Below are 18965 nucleotides of genomic sequence, written 5' to 3'. Positions count from 1 at the left end.
ACAAAGTTTATATACATATTTTATAGAACAATTGTGAAACTTGTCAAACATATCAAGGGATGCAAAACAAAGAGTTGGTTGTTATTGTTGTCATATACAGAGAAAAAAGTGTCCCGGAGCAACAAACTTTACATATGAAATTTGAACAGCCAAGCCTGGCATATCATGAAAGTATATAAGCAGTATACACAATATCAAGTAGTAACAACTAATACCCAAAAGCATATACTCCTGTGCCCTCATTAGTGTGAGCTCCTCTACATAATTATACAATTACAAACTATGGTAACCACCTCTCAAGCTTTAGACTGGAAAAAAAATATGAACTGCGAGCTAGTGTATTGCTAGTTTAACATCATGCCAGAACATCGACCCAAGAAGCTACAAATGATCTTTAGCTTACGGCCAGAATACAGTCTACTACATTCTTTATGTTTTTGCTGTAATTAGTAAACACTACTCAAATTGAAAAATGAAATAAAAACTAACAGAATTAATATATACCAGAATATTAAGCTAAACATGGAGAAATGAAACAGAATAGAATCACAAGTAAGAGCCAGCTGCAAAGAAAATCTGACATGTCAAATTCCAGTGGTATATAAATATTACCTGTGATCTAGCTGACAATAAGTCTGTCTCCTTTAGCTCCCGCGCAGACTTCAATCCTTTTTCCATGGATCTGAAAAGTGCAATGTGCAGAGCAACAATTTCTAGCCAAAAATTAAATATTAGTTTGTGAAGGCTTTGAAAAACTTGATTCCTACAAGGTAGATAACTAATACAGAAGAGAAAATAGCAAATGAGCCCAATAACAAGCAACTATATACGACATCAGCAATTCAGTACATATGTTCTCAGCCAGTAACAAACAATGAAACAAGGAGAAGTTTGTAAAAATGGAAGCCAAGTCTAGTACACCCTGATGTAAATGAATAAACAGCAAGTGATGCACAGCCATTTCATACAACATTTATCACAATGGTGGATAACCAACAGAAATTAGAAGTTTAAAATATCCAGCACCGTGTTGAGTTTTCAAGTTCAAGGTATGCCTTGAACTATGTAACCAGAAATAGTATTGTAAAGATTCTGGTTTACATATCATTCCCAAAAGTTATATTGTGACCATAATATAAACCTGTCATAATGAAACCAGAAAATTAACAAGAGCATTTTCAACCAAACGCACACTGTTCCCTCAGTCAGAAACCATTCACATTTTACATTACGTACCATCTGTTGGTTTCAGCAAGTTACATCGATGTCAATAAAATCTATACATTTATAAAGTAATAGGTCAAATATGCATACGACCATCGCATTTCATTGAATGTATGAAGCTAATACCAATAAACTGACCATTGCTCCTGCACAAGAAGAACCATATTGGTAGTTACACGTGTACAATTTGCAAATATAGCATAGAATTTAGTGAACAAAATTGAAAGGGAAAAATACTTAAGAAATCACAAACTTTAGCCAACAAAGTCTATACCCAAGAACCGAAAGCCTTGAGATAATATATGAATACATGTTTCTATGTCATCCAACTCCAAATAAATATGTGTAGTATCAATATTTACTCTGCATGGTACAGAGTTCTCGTCACCAATCACAACTGAGCAGTTCTCATACAGACCCTCTTTTGGTGGGAGATTTAACAAGCAAGACTTTGAAGCTGATATCCTATTATTTTCCCTAGTAAACTTTTCCCCAGCATTCCACATCAACATAAGACGATGTTTTCGACCCAATAACTCTGAGACATATTTCATATCTCCCATGTCAAGAGCATGACGTACCCGGGTAGATGAAACTTGTCCTTGCTCCTTTGGATTATCAAGACTTATGGCTCTAGAATCTTGTTTTTTGTCCATGACAGAGTTTATTATGTAAGCTTCCATGCCATACTCCTCGCACAATTTCACCAGATCTGATGCATCACCAGAAGCTCTGTAACCAAATCTGTAGTTTTTTCCTAGATAATCATAATAACAATATCACTATTATAACTCAATGATCAAGTATGACGACAATAAACTTGAAAGCAACAGTAATAGTAATAATAATAATCTTCTAATGCACCTGCAACAACTCCACATACTCCGAGTTTCTTTGATAACTTTTCAACAAACTGACGAGGTGTCAGAGATCGAACTTTTGAAAAATCAAGCTCAAACTCAGTGGGGGTGACATCACCACAGTATGGAGCCCATGAAGAAAGGATCCGCTTACGATCACATTTGGCAACTATTGGAGCCCTGTTACAAGTTATTAACATTATAATAATTCACAAACCCCTATTCACCTTGGCATAAAGACATCAGTTGCGGATACTGAAGAACAAACATTAGCATCACCGATAATTATACCGCTTATATGAAATTTAAGATAAATGCATGACGAGAATATAAGTGCTACACTTTTCTGAATTAGACTACATGCAATTTACATCTATAATCAAGATTATTAAGGAGTATACTTAATAACCAAAAAAAAAAAATCATCATTAAGAGCAGATAATAAAGCAAACTTGAATTTTAGATTAACTTGTTGGATGTACAGTAGGCAGATCTTGTATATATTATTGGCCCACTATACAAGACCATTGTATATATTGTTTCCCCATAATATTACTTCTTATCAGTTCTTATTGTTCTTTTGGGGTTGAAGTGGTTAAATAGCTTATCTCTGAGAGAAGTCACTTCCCCAGCATATACAATGTTTGCTACTGATTTTCTAACAAAAGACATGCGAAGAGTCATACCTAGGCTCCCAACCTAAAACTTCAGCCATTCCAACAAATGATAGAAGAAATGGAACTCCGACCTTTGCTGCTTGTATTGCAAGTTCTCGATGACCAACGTGAAGAGCTTCAAATTTTCCCAGAGCTACCATACCTCCTAGAAAAACAATAACCAATAAATCTTAAAACATATAGACTAAAATAAGATGTATTATCAAAGAGACATACAAACATGCCTGATATTTAGAACCTAATCTTAATGATAACTTAAATATTTCAATGTTAAATACAATATAAAAATCACTAAATAGCAGTCAGAATATATTTTTATCTTTATTTCTTAACACTTTATCGACATGATTAATGAGATAGCAGCCAGGTCTTCTATATATACATTTATCGCTTCATACTCAATCGACATAACTAATGCAGTTAGGAGCTACCCCCTATTCCAATCACCCGATTAACATCTTGAATATGCAGTGTGCAATATGAACAATACACAGAATTAACAAGTTTGTAATAACATAAAATTGATTTCATTCTGATCAGCTGAAAAAATTACTAACATGAAAAAAAAAGAAATAGTAGTATCATAATATTAAACCTTCCACTTCTGACAGTCGTTCAGATGGAGGCTCGCTGTCATCCTCCTGTTCACTTCATAAAATGAAAACAATAAGATAAATACAAGAGCACTCACATTATCACGAGAAGACAGCCAGATGAACATAATACAAATTATAATGTTATTAATTTGTGTTACCACTCATCAAATGAGTTAATACAATGTTGCACGAAGCAGCAGGTAGCAAAACCAAACTTATTTGGGCTATTTCACATCTGTGAATAACTATTATTCAAATATTATTAATGGGCTACACAAGCAAAAACAAAGATAGATACTTGGTTGTATTCATTCTAAGGAATTTTATTGTACTTGCAAGGAGAATTCTGGTTTTAGGAAATACGAAGATTTAGTAGAGTATCACTGATTTTTCATGCTATGTTAGGGGTTAAATTTCAACAAATAGGTAAAGTAATTCTTGCATACTAAAGAACCTAATAGAAGCTATGACCCTGATAGAACTCATTGTTGACTATTGAAAATTTCCCCTTTGTATGCTTTACATTCCATTAGATTTTTAGGAAAAGAAACATCTAGTTGACATATTACAACGGCAGTAGTAATTCTTTGATTGGATCACTATATTTCTATCCTCACATTGCTTCAACCATTTGATTATTTACACTTAATTCGTGTCACGCACCGACCATTCCTTTCAATGCTTTCCAAAAAAAAAAAAAGCTCACAATCCATAATTTCTTCATTATCCTGACATTAAATTAAACAATTTTTTCCAACCTAATTCGAATCAAAACACAGTAATAACAATATACAGATAACAGAAATTACATACAAACATAAATTTCACTAGAATAACAGTGCTGCAATCATAAAGAGAGGAACTTTAACAAAAAAAAAGTTACCAGTCTATAGAAATGAATACATACCTTAAAGAATGAGAAAGAATGGGAGTTTGCGCAAATGGGGAATTAGGTTTGATGCAATCAGCAACAAGGGGTGCTTTAGAATCAAGATTTGATGAAGAAAATTCATTCAACTTCTTCTTCTTCTCAGAAATAGAGCTAAAGGGTAGTTTCAAATGGAGCTTATTAGTATTAGTAGTATATATAAATCCAAAGCCAAGACCAAAGTGATTACAGTGTTGTAAATGGTGGGTCATGCGAGACGGCCCAGATAACATTGCTCTCTTGCTCCAACTGTAATTACCAAACGCAGAGAAGAAGATACAAGATGCTGTTTATATATAGTTGGATACAGTTTTACATACGCACCCAACTGCATACGGGCCAAATCCGTAAGAACTGAAACCCCAAAAAAATATGAATTGAAGTTCAGATTTGTCACTTTGTGAAGAATGATTTTTATTTTTTAACCGAGAAATTCGGGACGGATTTGGGATGGTGCAGTATACCTAAATCCGGCCTAAAAAAATATATAATTATATCAAGATTCAAGATTATTTTAATAGTTAATCTTTGAAATTTAGTTTTTTAGCAATACTTTTTATGGTGAAATATAAAAAAAAATTAATTTAATTATTTTAATCAATTTATATATCATTTTAAAAAATTAGTTTTCTATAATTTATTAAATTATTAACTATATTATGATAAAATATAATTATATATGATAATATTTTTTAAAATATTTATATGCAATATTTCAAGTTGAAATTAGATTAGTTTTAAAAATTTTGGTTGTAAATTTGTCTTTCTTATAAAATTCAGATCTTTCTTAAGTAAAAATTTCCTATACATATTAACAACAAACCATTGCATTCAATTTATATTAATAACATTTTCAGGGGCCATTATTTTTTCATGGACCGTATCTGTGTGGAACTTTCTATACACAAGTTTTTCACTCAAGCACGATTGCTGGCATATACTACACAGTAATCTCGTTGAACTGCACACAGCAACTACAAGGCTGGACTCACATTCTGTTAACCGGACTCGTTAACCAGACTCATTGGTCATAACGAAACGATCCTATGTTTATTCTTACCCCCTACTTTGGTAGCAAAGCATAGTATATATCAAAAAAAAATTAATTTGAGCTCATACTCAATGAATAGATCTCAACTTCCAGTAGGATAATTTGGAGAAGTGATAATCAACCCTCATGTAGTTTTCCAGTGGTGACCATTTTAGAGCATGTAGACGTGTATATATCTATTATGTAAAAATCACATAACATGCACTAGTCTGTTGTGTAGTATATATTTGGATATATTTAACCTATTTTCATCAACTCATCCTTGTGCTGTTTAATCTTCCCCACCATTTCTTCTTCATTTTCTCACCACTTCCTCCATCACTTGCTAGCTTGTTCAAGATCACCTTTGTTTCCCTCAGTCTCGATCCGTAATCTTTTTTCCACCCTTCGAACATTTGCTTTAGCCTTCTGAGTTCCTGTTCCGGGTCCAAATTTGCATCCACCTGACCGGATTTCACTTCCACCAAGAACTTGGCATCATCACCAAATATTCGGCTCCTCTGATCAAACTCTTGGGCCAGTCTGCTTATAACACTCAGACCTGTATTTGTTGGCCTCGTATAGTCAACTGGTGATCCGTAGCTGGAGTCATTATTGACTGATGCATCTGAATCATCAGCGGCTAGGCTTCTCTTTGCAATGGATAGGCTTGATTGCAGTGATCTCATTTGTTTCTGCCACATTTCTTCCATTGACTTCATTTTCCGCTCATATTCTGACCATCGGTTGTCATATTGTTGGATTCTTTGTTGAAGAATGTCGTTCTCCCCATCTTTAACTCTTAATGCAGACTCGGCTTGAAGTACCCGACGCTGGAGGTCAGCAAGGTATGATGCCTTCACTAGCACATTATCTGTCTCATGACCCTGATTAGAATGTCATGGTTTTCGAGTGTCATTAACTTCCCAGCAAAACAAGTGCATTGAAATATAGCATATTAAGACAAAGGATAAACTCTTTAATCTTTTTAGCATTACTACCCTAACAATTAAGACTTAAATCAACTCTTGTGACAAATGGATGAAAACAATAATCACAAATCTCAGTTCCATGCAAATGATTGATAAATTTTTGGTTGACTGCACTGGTTGCCTCGCCTGTAGTGAGAACAACCAAAACATAAATACCCGAAGGCTCTAATTATATTCCACTTGATAAGGATGTCTAAACTCAGAAGTATACTACTAGAACTATTAGACTTAATAGGTAAAGAGGAGTACTTGGTGAAGGGGTTGAGATGTGTAAATGTTAAGCTAAAACTTTGTCAAACTTTGTTAGAACAATATGCATTTATTACCTGAAAAAGTATGGTCAAACACAAGAAAAAGGGAAAAAACGATATGTTTCCACAAGCTAACAATAAAATGAAGAGTCTAAGAGTACCTTCATAACCCCAAATTGTAGTAAAGCTGCGTCTCCCGAGCATCTTCTAACTAACCAGCCACGTATCACTGAAAAATAATCCATTCAGTTGTAGCACAAGAGTGACTAATGTACATATACATACATATGAGGCCGGCTTCCGGTAAAAACCTCAAATAATTACCAATATGATTAAATAGATTGAAAATGCCAACACAGATAAATGACAATGAGCGATCAATTAAGAACAGACTTGGAATATGGTTATCAATTTGAAGTTGTTCCAGAGATTGACCCTTAAACAAATATATGTTCTGTGGAGAGTTATCAAGGTTAAAATGGAAATTTTACGTAATTTTGATGGGGAAGTAGCTACTTTTTGGCCATTTTTCTGGAAGAGCCGACTGAACAAATTGTGATAACTTCAGAATTTAGGTTTGATAGGCTGAACTCAAAATTTAAGGGTGTCATTAGATTAATGTGACTAACTTAAAGGTTACAAATGGTAATAAGCTGAAAAACAGGAGAGAAGGCAAATTTAGCTCTTTCAGTTATTAATTATTTGACCTGTCACTTTGTACTTTATGTGACAGGGGCGGCGGTTCTCTGCTAATACGGGTATGGGAATCTATATAATTGTGAAAGAGGGTAAATTGAACAACTTTACTATTAATCATTATACTCATTTAGAAAGGATGATGCTAAGCAGGATAATAATGAGTCTGAAGATATCGAACTATTACATCATGCAAGAACCTGCAGTATTAAAGGGTAAATTATTGCTTTAAATGTAATGAATCAGCAAATACAGCTACACGGTTAGTACCTGATTGCAACAACACTGATGCATCTTGGATATGTTTGAACTTTTCCCTACCAATCCTGCCTTTAAATTGCTTCTGAATAGCTACAGCTGCTCGATATTGTTTTAATAAGACTGAATATTCCTTCCTTGTTTTCTCAGCACGGATAACTGCAAAGCATATCCAGACATTACTCTCCAAAACCCTCAAGATAGGTTGTTTGATTAAACACCCTGCAAGTGCAAGGAAAAAACTAAATGCTATGAAGACATACATGACTGGAAAGCAGTAATTCTTCTCCTTTGATCCTTAACCATAAGGCGAGCTTGATGACCTCTGAAACAGCTTTGCACACGCAATATGCTATGGAGAGTACGATTTCTTGTGTCCTCGAGAACACTAATCTGGTCAGGAAAACTTTTGCTAGTTAATTGAAAATTAATAATCTCCTACCATAATTAACTAACTTTTGGCTATGGCTTACCATTTTTGCTTGATGAAATATAAGAAGTATACTAGTTTCATCCATATGAACCGCATTTCATTTTGAAATATGACATAAAACAAGAGGCAAAACAAAGAGAAGACCTAAATAGTGGAATAAAAAACAACAGTGCTAAACATATCTACCTGTCCCATTCTAAAGAACAATTTTGTGTATCCGATATGATACATTTCAGGCAGAATACCGAATTGATGAAGAATCGAGACTGAAACACTTAGTGGATCTTGGGATGCTACACTCTCGAGAAGGAGGAATCCGTACCTAATTAGATAATCTCATCAGAAAGGAGAAAATGGAACCCAGGATATAGCAAGGACATATCATGTAGGAAGTTCAACAAAAACAAATTGGCCACACCTTCTGGCAAATTTTTTATGAGACATCCTAGTAGGAAAACCAGATCTCGATATCCGAACAACTTCGAGGACCCCACAACATTTTAGCTGCTGCAGCACGAGTCCTTGGTCATATAAACCTGAAGACTGATTGTTATTGGGCTTAATACAGCGGATAAAATGTGGTGTTGTATTCTCTAAGCGTTTCATTAACTGGAACAGCTGGCCCTGAGCACCAAAGAATATGTGCACTATATCAGGTACAAGAAATTATCAATGCTAAAAGGATGACAGAGACAGAAGTTTAAGGAAATACTGCATGAAAATTAAGCAAAGAGGTACCATCTTTAACAATAAATCAGTTTTTTTTAAGGTCAAAAAATCAAATTAATGTGTATTACTTCAGCTATGTAGCTGATACAATTATTAATACTAAAACTATGAACAAACTATTATTAGCCTAAAATACAAGTATACTAGCATATAATATTATTAACTGGAAATGAGTCGATTTAAAGAAATCCTAATTGCGCAAGCTTTAAATGTGGTTATTATTACTGATTGTGTATGACATTTACAACTAGGTCAATTTAACACAAATATAGATAATAAAGTAGGGCCTATAAAATGAACATCATAACATAGAAGCAGCAAACTACACTACAAGGAGGCGCTAGGATGATATCTTAATGATTTACATATATTAAATCTGAGATGTTAGCTGGAAACTAAACGGAGTCTTATTGTAATCAAAAGGAAATTAAAAACCCAATATCCATAATGCATTTCAGATATTACAGTACTGTTTCATACGAAAGCATGAATAAGAAACATCAAGATCCTTGAGAGCCTATGTACCTTAAATTTGGTTGCAACACTTAGCTTTTGAAAATCTGCTCCGCCTGATTTATTTAATAGACCACTTAGACTCGACTCTGATTGAGCAACTAAATTTGCTGCAAAAGCCTGAGGAAGGTTGGACTGGCAAGAAGATAATAGTTGAATGGAATCCAAGTGCAATAAATCTCTGTTCTTTTCCAGAAACCCTGTTGTATCGTACATAACCTATGAACATATAAGAAGAAAACCGGAGCTTAGAAGCGACAAAATCAATATATGATCTATTTTCTTCTTACTTTTTTCGTAAAAGTCTAAACTTGCAAGAACTAAAAAGATTTACAACATGTGATTTGATGCATGCTACCATCCTGGCTGAAAAGTATACAGGTTGATGAAACAACTCTGATTAGACAGTGGCGCTTTACATTAGTGCAACGCCAATTTTTTATATATCTATCTGTTTGTCAGGGTATTATGAGGTAGCAAGAAAGATGGAGAAACAGAAGCAAAAGAAGGAAGGGTATCAGTGACATATTACATACTTCCCCTGCATAGTGGCACACAGTAAAAGCCTTTTCTCTTTCTCCTCTGAAACAAGGATCAGAATGAAGGTGCTCCTTAAGCTTAGTTGCAAATGTCAAGTCTGTGCCATTAGGAAAGGTGGATTCCTCGTCTAATAGAGACAATAACCCCAACGGTTTCTGCATAATAGTAAGAACGCAAGGTTTGTCAAAAGTGAGATACATATATTCTGCTTGCTTGTCACTGCAATAATAATGATGCTATATAAATCAGACACATTTGTCCAGATAAATAAATGCAATGCAATTGATGCACACAAGCTTATGTTGAATTTGCACACAAGTTTGACACTGTCTGTAGTAATGGTTTAAGGACAAAATGACCTCTCAATAATTTGGAAAATCAAAACTGTATTCGGTTCTGATTGTAAATGATATTTGGAAAACAAGAATTATGCGACAATGCAAATCCAAGTAAACCAAATCTGTGGTTAACATCCTAACAAAAGTTGTATGAAAAAAACAAAAGTCAAGATGATACATTAAAAATCTTGCAACAGAAAGGCGACCTTCTCAAAAAGACTTAGACAATCTTGATTGTCTTCAAAATCCACTCTGGCCCATTCAATGCCATCTTGGATATACTCCTGAAAAAGATATATAATAGAAGATATCATGATAAGGATGAAATTAATGACATGTTTTCCATATAATTATTAAGAAAGGAATTTAATGTAATGGAAAGTGTCTGATGCTTAAGAAAGGTAAGAAATCATATGTATGAGATAGATATAAATGAGATTTACCTCTTGCTCCAATTTAAATAAATGACGATTGAAGTGTTGCTGCAGTCTCTCATTGGCGTAATTAATACAGAACTGCTCAAAACTATTTCTCTGGAAAAAAGAAAGTAGTTCTCAATAAAATGTGTCTGTAAAAATCAGAATAAAAGACAAACACAATGAACGTCAAAAAAACATACAATGAATGACTCGAAACCATAGATATCAAGAATGCTAATGGATCTTCCAGTACGGCGCTTGCCTACCACAAGTGACTTGTTAATTTGTTCTACCAGCCAATCAAACAAACAAGAATATATTGATTTCGCCAAGGCATCTCTTGCGTCAATAGCCTGAAACATGGGAACAACACTCACATAAATATAAGGAGCCCATCTGATACAAATCTCTGAAATTAGAGTCCGCATGTTAGGCAATAAAATCTGTATATTGAAAATTATGATAACTTTTGGCCATACCTGAGATAGAGTCAACCTTTGCACTATATTCTCGTTTCGTACTTTCATATTCCGAGTTGACAAGGCTAACTTTAGGTCCGCAACATTACACCCAATCAATTTAGCAACAGTCACCAGACCTGAAATACAAGATACCACCTTGAATTTTCACAGGAAGTGCATTTATAAGTGAAGTAGCTATATCAAAGCTTTTTACAGTAGATGCCTTGGTACAAATTAAACTCGAAAAGAAAATACCTTGCAAACTACAATCTAAGGGACAGATAAAAAAGTTGGATCATTAGCTAAACATTGCACATATATAGATTAGTTCATATAGATTTTGCTTTGAATCATATAGTTGCATTACTTGTTAGTTTCATTGCATTGCATTGCATAAAATATCATGATCCCATAATATTAATAGTCCAAGTCAGTAACCTATGATGATATTATATGTAGCTTGTTTTTTATTAAGGGGTCGTTTGGCTACGGCTTAAAAGCTGGCTTCTGGGTTTATAAGTTAAAAGCACTTATTTCGTAAACCTATAAAAAGCTGGGAATACTAGCTTTTATTTCCTGACTTCTACTTCTTTCTCAAACACTTTAATTACTTGCTTTCCCAAACACTTTAATCACTTATAAATCGCTTATAGCTTCTACTTCACTTTTTACTTTAGGAAGAAGCACTTATTTTAATCTCTTATTTTAATCTCAGCCAAACGGCCCCTAAGTCTTGCTATGATCACATGTTAATGGTGTTAAATGTGTAGTGTCATGCACATATTATACACTGACAGTTTCATAACAACCGGTCCTTCAGAATGTCAAACCTCATTCCTACTTGTTGATCTATTTTTTTTAAGTATACATAAACATATAGAAATTTTACATTGGACTACTAATAATATCTACACAGCAGGGTAGTTAGTAATAATGTAAATCTAGCCTGAAAAAAGTTGGTTCTTTTAGAAAAAATAACCTTCATCATTCACAGGTTCGACGTGATTTTCATCATCAACAGCCGCAAAGGATACATTTCCTAGCCACAGTACTGCAGAAAGCATTGCAAAGACACTCTCCTGGTCTTCTTTGCTGACATGAACAACATCAAGTGCTTCCTGAGATTATGGTAAAAAGGTTGTTAAAAAAGGGAGATACTAGATGTTTGAACTCACTGCAAATATATAAGAGGAAAATACAGTTAAGTTTTTCTGTTCAAACTATACAAATTAGTGCAGTACCGTTACAACACGAAATTCTTTTGCATCATCAACCCCAGGAATTGAGTAGCAACTGCTTTGCCTCAAATAGTTATACTCCATTGCTGTCTTCAAATTCAACTTCTCTAAAGTAGGAAATCAAGTAAGATAAGAAGGCAGTATAATTCATTAACAAAAATTTGACACAATATAATTCTTGAGTTCACCCTCTAACATGGTGTTTGTGCATGGAGATGGCAAGCTTGATTTACAAGGCTGATCTACAATTTTTATATTCGCATTTCCAAACACTATGTTTTAAAAATTTCCGTACATGACAGCCAGAGTTTAGAAGTTTCTCAACTAAAACATCTCTTTTGTAGGGGGCACATTTAGTCTTACATCCCAACATATGATGATATATGTGAAATTACTTATAACTCAACCCAAACTGTGTGCCCTTATAGTCTTGGACATATCTAGAGCAGGAGGAGGGGGTAAGGATATCAAAATCTTCACAGCTTCCTAAAAATAATGTTGAAATGATCATAATTATGAAGCATAGCAGGAGAGGTTAGTTATATCAAAATCTTCACAGCTTCCCAATAATAATGTTGAAACGGTCATATTTATGAAGCATTTCCCGATACCTCAACATTCCTAAGTCCTATCAATTATTTTCTAATTTTGTTATCATCAAATCATTATTCTTGTAAAACCCCCACCACAGACTTTCATCTTCTGTTACTGTTGAATTTATTAATTACCTAATAGAGACGTCCTTAGAATTACAAGGTATTATGATAAGCCGAATTGTTAATTCCATTACAAATATACAGTTCTATCAATGTTCTTTGGAGCAGCAGATCTCAAACCAAGACGCATACAAGTTACAACAGCGTAGGTGGCAAATAGTAGAACTTATAGTAACGGTATTACTAAAAGTATTAATAAACCACAAATATGTAGAAAAATATCATGATTAAGGTGAAAGAATTTAAACCTCTAAGAGAAGGTGGTGCTCCTGCACAAAGCTGATAAAATGAATGATACGACCTCTCTCCCTCAGCACATTGAACCACCCGAGACTGTTCAAATAAAATTAGTGTGTTGTGTTAGGAAGAAAGGCTTGGTAAAATGCATGATCAATGTATCAAAGATTTACCTTCTCAAGTAAAACTGTGTGAACCAAGAATTCCGATCCAGAATGATAGCAAGAGAGCACAAAAAGAAAAAACAATCAGCCTAGATACATTTTAAATGTATAACATGTATTGAAAATTAATATAAAGAAAGAGGACCCAGTGGCACCCAAAACAAATGGAGCCTTACAAGTCTGAATGTTGGCACCGGATATCCTTCCAGTTTCACTAAAGTTAATTTCAATAAGTTTCCCCTGTCATAAGATTAATATATAGACTACATCAGATGCAAGTTGTCACCCAGGAAAGACCAATTTCACAACATCTCCAACATGATTTCATGGAATAAGTTAGAATGTCCATGTAAAAAAGTATGACTTACAAATCGACTTGAGTTGTTATTTCTTGATGTCTTTGCATTACCGAAGGCCTCCAGAATAGGATTAGTTTTTAATATTTCATATTCTATGCCACTTCCGCCTCCAAGTGCAGCCAAATATTGCATTGCAATCTTAGCCGTTTCAGTTTTTCCCGCTCCACTTTCACCACTTCACAAAAAAAAAAATTGCTGATCAGTGCAAGAAATGGATTTTTTTATCTCACACATAAGACATATACTTCACTGGGCAAAATAAAAAATTTCTTGTTAGATAATTACTCCCTGTACAACACTTAATCCTTGATATAAAGAAGAAGATAAAAACTCTGATTGTTTGAAACTGATTTAAGATTCCTAGATGTCCATTGGACATTCTTGCATTGATGCTACAAAAGATACTGCACCTCTGTACTGGAAATTTTGTATAGCAAAATCTTACAACATTAGCAATATAGTATTCATTTCACTGCAAAGGGCAAGCATCAGAAAAAATAAACAGAGGCAATTCTCAGCAAACTGTAGCTAGGTATGATTCATTTAAGCAATAATATATAGATTGGTATCGTAGAACTAACCTTATTACAATGGACTGATTTACTTCATCTGAAAGATAAATTAAAAAGACCTGGTTCAGCACCAACAGTAATTCTAGATGTTGAAAATCAATCTTAAATAAAGATACAATAGTAAACAATAAGATAAGTACCTCGTATCATTTCCCGTAAGGCTGTATCTGTAATGGCATATACATGTGGACTTGCAATGGTTTTACGCCTATATCCTTCAATGAAATCATTTCCATACAAGGGAACCTTTTTGAAGGGGTTAATGGCAACCAAAACCGGACCTGCTTTCGTCTAGAAATTAATAGGTACAAGGCCACATCATTATTAGATACACTACAAGTGTCAATATTAATATTATAGATAAACATGAAAAGGCATGCTTATGCTTACATATATCATATCCCGGTCATATCTGAACTGAAGATTGTGTAAAACTGATGGCTCATTTAGATAACTTAATTGCATAAGATCATCAACACCATCAAGGATATCAGGATTTGCAGGTGTCAGAGTATCACCACTCACCTTTAGAACCTAAAAGTTGAAAAATAATGAGGATGCAGAGTGTGCCAGTTAAGTTTAAGTATATACTCAAGATTAACATAAGACTGCTTACTTTCTCATCTGACAATGATATGACCAATTCTGTCCCCGAAGTTGTCAGGATTTTTGCCAATTCCCAGTTCCCATCTGGAAGTTGAAACCAGGACTGAAGCTTCTGAAATAGTCGACTCAACAAGTAAGCCAACCAATTAAAGATTAATTTCCTTAACTACTTGAAGTATTATGATAACCTGCATTGCAGAGAATGTACCTAACAAATATTTCTTCACTTCTATTCTTATGCTAAGATGGATGAAATACACAAACATGCGTCTAAATTGACACTCATATTTAGTCTTAGAATACCTCAAGCATGTGTTATTAATTTTTTGTCCCTACAAAATGTACCTTCTCAACCAAAAACGTGAGAAATGAGGACATTATCTTTCTTCAGGAAAATGGAACTTTCATTTCTGTCTTTAATATTATGATAGCATAATACGAATCATGAATTAGGAAAAAGACAACGAACTGATGTTTGCAAATGCTCTAAACGAATAGTTTAGACAAATAAATATTGATTTACAAGTCCATAGACGTATATAATATAATATAAATGAAAACTTGCTAAACTATAAGTAGAATTTGAATATACATGTACATATAGATGAGTAAACTTATTTAAAAAGGATTATACACATAAATAATTAAGACAGATAAGTATGATCTCGTCCAGTTTTGACAAGAATACAGTGGCAGAAAATCCAGTAGTGGAGAGTAAATTGTAATGCTAAGTATATAGTTTTACCACTTACCTTCTTTGCATCATAAGAAGTGTCACTCCATTTGGAATCATTAAATGATGAGCCATATGATTGCGAAGTAGAAGCTGCAGAATTCAAGCTTTCACCCCTGTAAGGCCCTTTTCCGTAAGGTGATTCATCAAAACCATTACTATCAACCTTATTATTGATATTTGTACCAACCACCTCAACATTTTTGGTGAGACTATTATAAACCCTAGTACTATTCATCATAGTTACAGTCTCCGAATTCCTGGAAGAATGATCTTCTAGTGCATCCTTTAATCTAAAGTCAACAGGCAATGATCTGATCGATTGAAGATGTGGAGCCCTTTCAACTTTATGAGACATTTTTACAAATCAAACCTTCTTTTGCTTCTTGCAAGAAACAAACCTTGGCTCAAAAGATCAGATGGTTAATATATTTCACCAATAATTCACATCGGTCTCAGACACTTATCGCCCCACTGTAGTGGAGGGTACCACAATATGCTCAAGGATCACCTCAGTGCTGCTCACTGATCAGTCACCAATAATGTTAAATTCGATATCAAGAACCTAAACTCCGCTATAAAATATAGCCCCAGACAGGCCCTTGAAAGTGATTACTATTCAATCAAGAATTCAAGATCACTTGAGTCCACCCAAAATTAGGTTATAATTTCAACCAATGTTTCTTTAATCAAGGATCAATTATCAAAATTTACCCGAACAAGACAATAATAATCAAGTATCACAAAAAACAGATCACACAATCCTCAATTCTTCAAAAATCAGATCAAAACCCTCAGAAAATCACCTTAAGATACTAAAGATCAGATCTTTATCAAAGTTGGAGAAAACCCAAAACCCCTTACCTAATTCACCTTCAAACAAATCTGTCAAAAGGGTTTCTGCAGCTTCTGTTATACAATCCCACAGCAAGATCACAACACAACCCTTGTAATAAAAAGATGATCTTGATCAAGATCCAACAAGTACTAACAATTCCAAGATCATGAAACACATACACACAAATGCATATAAATGTATATGTAACAGCTTAAGATATTAAAGGAGCTGATCAAAATTGTTGAAATAATTAGAGAGAAGAAATGAGAGAAGGGTTTAAAAAGTTGTTAAAGAAGATTGAATGAGTCTTCTTTAAAATATAAAAACAATAACCCTTCTCTCTCTACCTACATGTTCTCCTCCAATCCAAATATATATTCTCAGACAGAATAAAAGCATATGGTTTCAGTTTCGTTTATTACATGTATGTCTGACTTGGTACTTTTACCCCTCCCATAAATTCTCCAATGTTTCCGGGTTGGTTCTTGTGGACTCTTTTGCCCTTCACATTTTCTTGAAATGACATTTAAGATTTCAAGAAACAACAGCTAGAGACTAAAGTGTGATGATTTTTGTGTCTGTTTATATACTACTAGAATATTATTTGGAATCATTGAGTTTGCTAAAATGTATGCACTAGTGTCATGATGAAATCTTCAGCGATAAGATAAAAAGTGTGGCTCTGATTCATTATCATATTTTATGCCATTAATCATGGTTACTGTTTGGTGTTTTTATATCAAAAAGAGAAAAGATTGAAATAAACCAGCCAAATCCATGCATAAAAATTGATGCCCCTTCTGTTTTAATACGAGTCGTTTTATTTTTTAACACGTATTTTTAAGTTTTTTAATCGGATTGTTAAAACTATGATTTAAAAAATATGAATAACAATACATATTTAATATTTTAATTTTAAAAATAATAATTTTAACTGTACAATCATGGAATTTCACATTGCGAATTGCAAAATTAAACAACCTTATATTTTAAAACAGAAATATACTTAATCAAAATATGTGTTTTTCAAAATACTAACCGATCATCATAATCTTAAATCTCAAATTTCGTATATATGCATGATGAAATTAGGTCGATAATAACTTTCAAAGTCAAATATAATAGAAAGAATATGACGAATAAGAAGTACAATAATTCAATCTCGAATGGTTTATGTTATTTGGTACCAGCCTATCAAAACTAGTTGTGAGGTGAGTACAGATGGTAGGACAATAGGCAATAAAGAAGGCAGGGGCAGAAAGGTCAACTGGTGAAATCAAACCACCACGTTACGTTGCGGACAACAAGTCGTTAACGTTTGGGGAGGGAAATGGAATCAAAGGTCAAAGGCGCGAGACACTTGTTTTGACCGTGCCTCATTATTTAATTCAGAAGCTTCTCCCATTTAAATATTCCGTTTTTAATCTGTCAAAAAAAAATATTCCGTTTTAAGAGAAAAAACGTTTTATAACACAAATAATAAATACCCAACATAATTTGTGAAAAACCTGTCCTTTTTTTATCATTGTCAGACTTTCTTAATATTAAGTTTTTAGACTTTCGATTATATTAGATGTAAATAACAAAATTATTAACAAGTACAAATTCGGTTATATTAGATGTGAATAACAAAATTATTAACTAAGTACAAATAGAATATGTTTGATTCCAAGTGACAATTGGGATTGGATCGGATATGACAGTATAAAAATTTAAATTCAAATTTTTTTTATTCATATTCGAACTCGATCAGCACCCGAAAAATATCTGAAAGATGAAAATCCGAACACGCTATAACGGATTCCAGATCGAATTCGGGCGTAAATTTATAAAAAATAAATTCAAATCGGATATCCGTTGATAGGTATTATTTTTCTCATCTCCTGATTAGGGTGTGAGATATGGTTTAAAATAGCAATATTCGGAATGAAGAAAAAAATAATTTAACAACTATTTTATCGATAACAAAAATATATATTGTTTATTCATTGGGAGTGGAAAAAGATACTAGTAAAATTGTTATTATGTGGATTATTATTAAAATTAAGATTTAACTGTATAGCGTTGGAAAATCCAAACAATTGATTATAATTTATTAATTTACATTTATTTTATTAATTATTAGTATTATAAAAAGAGTTTCCAAGACCATTTGTCTTCAAGGGTGGAAGTTCTTGAGTATTATTTTCCGTGGTCACATTTAAGGGCCGAAGTTGAGCCTCGTGAAGATTGTGCCAACTGCCAAAGCTCTAGACCAGCACCGCCAATGTGCACCTCCTTTTCCCTTTTAGAAAATAATGAAATTAAAGAAAATACCCAGATTAGTATTTTTAGTTCCAGAACATATTCAATTCTCAGCCTCCTTGCATCTACACAAATCATACAATTTCAATACATATTCTTGCAAATTGATCTGGATATTAAAAAATCGCTTTGGATATAACATTTCCTTTTCTCGGGATATATTGAAATTTTGTATACAGGATCAAAAACAATTCAAATTCATAATAAATTTAAGAAGAATTCTTCCGCTTTATGATACCAATATTACTTGATG

General features: G+C 33.5%; 2 protein-coding genes across 3 annotated transcripts; both read right to left on the bottom strand.

The window, feature by feature from the left end:
• Nucleotides 1-1410: 1410 nt before the first annotated feature.
• On the bottom strand, nt 1411-4710 carry LOC108206533 (FAD synthetase 2, chloroplastic). Its single transcript, XM_017376864.2, has 5 exons — nt 4265-4710; nt 3357-3409; nt 2771-2906; nt 2089-2264; nt 1411-1981 (listed from the first exon to the last, which is right to left on the bottom strand). The coding sequence occupies exons 1-5, from the start codon at nt 4516-4518 to the stop codon at nt 1479-1481; spliced, it is 1122 nt and encodes a 373-aa protein (XP_017232353.1). The 5' UTR covers nt 4519-4710; the 3' UTR covers nt 1411-1478.
• Nucleotides 4711-5374: 664 nt separating this feature from the next.
• LOC108203233 (myosin-1-like) lies at nt 5375-16837 on the bottom strand. Of its 2 annotated transcripts, XM_017371992.2 has the most exons (23): nt 15590-16837; nt 14848-14949; nt 14622-14765; nt 14372-14522; nt 14241-14268; nt 13669-13834; nt 13477-13540; nt 13310-13323; nt 13148-13232; nt 12187-12290; nt 11925-12063; nt 10964-11082; nt 10685-10837; nt 10509-10598; nt 10272-10349; nt 9724-9882; nt 9200-9406; nt 8364-8569; nt 8132-8267; nt 7776-7905; nt 7525-7671; nt 6720-6787; nt 5375-6202 (listed from the first exon to the last, which is right to left on the bottom strand). In XM_017371992.2, the coding sequence occupies exons 1-23, from the start codon at nt 15926-15928 to the stop codon at nt 5588-5590; spliced, it is 3444 nt and encodes a 1147-aa protein (XP_017227481.1). In that variant the 5' UTR covers nt 15929-16837; the 3' UTR covers nt 5375-5587. The 2 variants fall into 2 exon arrangements, with proteins under 2 accessions (XP_017227481.1, XP_063938209.1); XM_064082139.1 differs by lacking the exon at nt 13310-13323 and having other exon boundaries at nt 13148-13258; nt 13474-13540.
• Between the last annotated feature and the right edge of the window lie 2128 nt (nt 16838-18965).

The sequence above is a fragment of the Daucus carota genome, chromosome 1 (assembly GCF_001625215.2).
Source record: "Daucus carota subsp. sativus chromosome 1, DH1 v3.0, whole genome shotgun sequence".
NCBI lineage: Eukaryota > Viridiplantae > Streptophyta > Magnoliopsida > Apiales > Apiaceae > Daucus > Daucus carota.
Note: the sequence above shows the minus strand (reverse complement) of the source record. Positions and strands in the feature narration are given on the sequence as shown.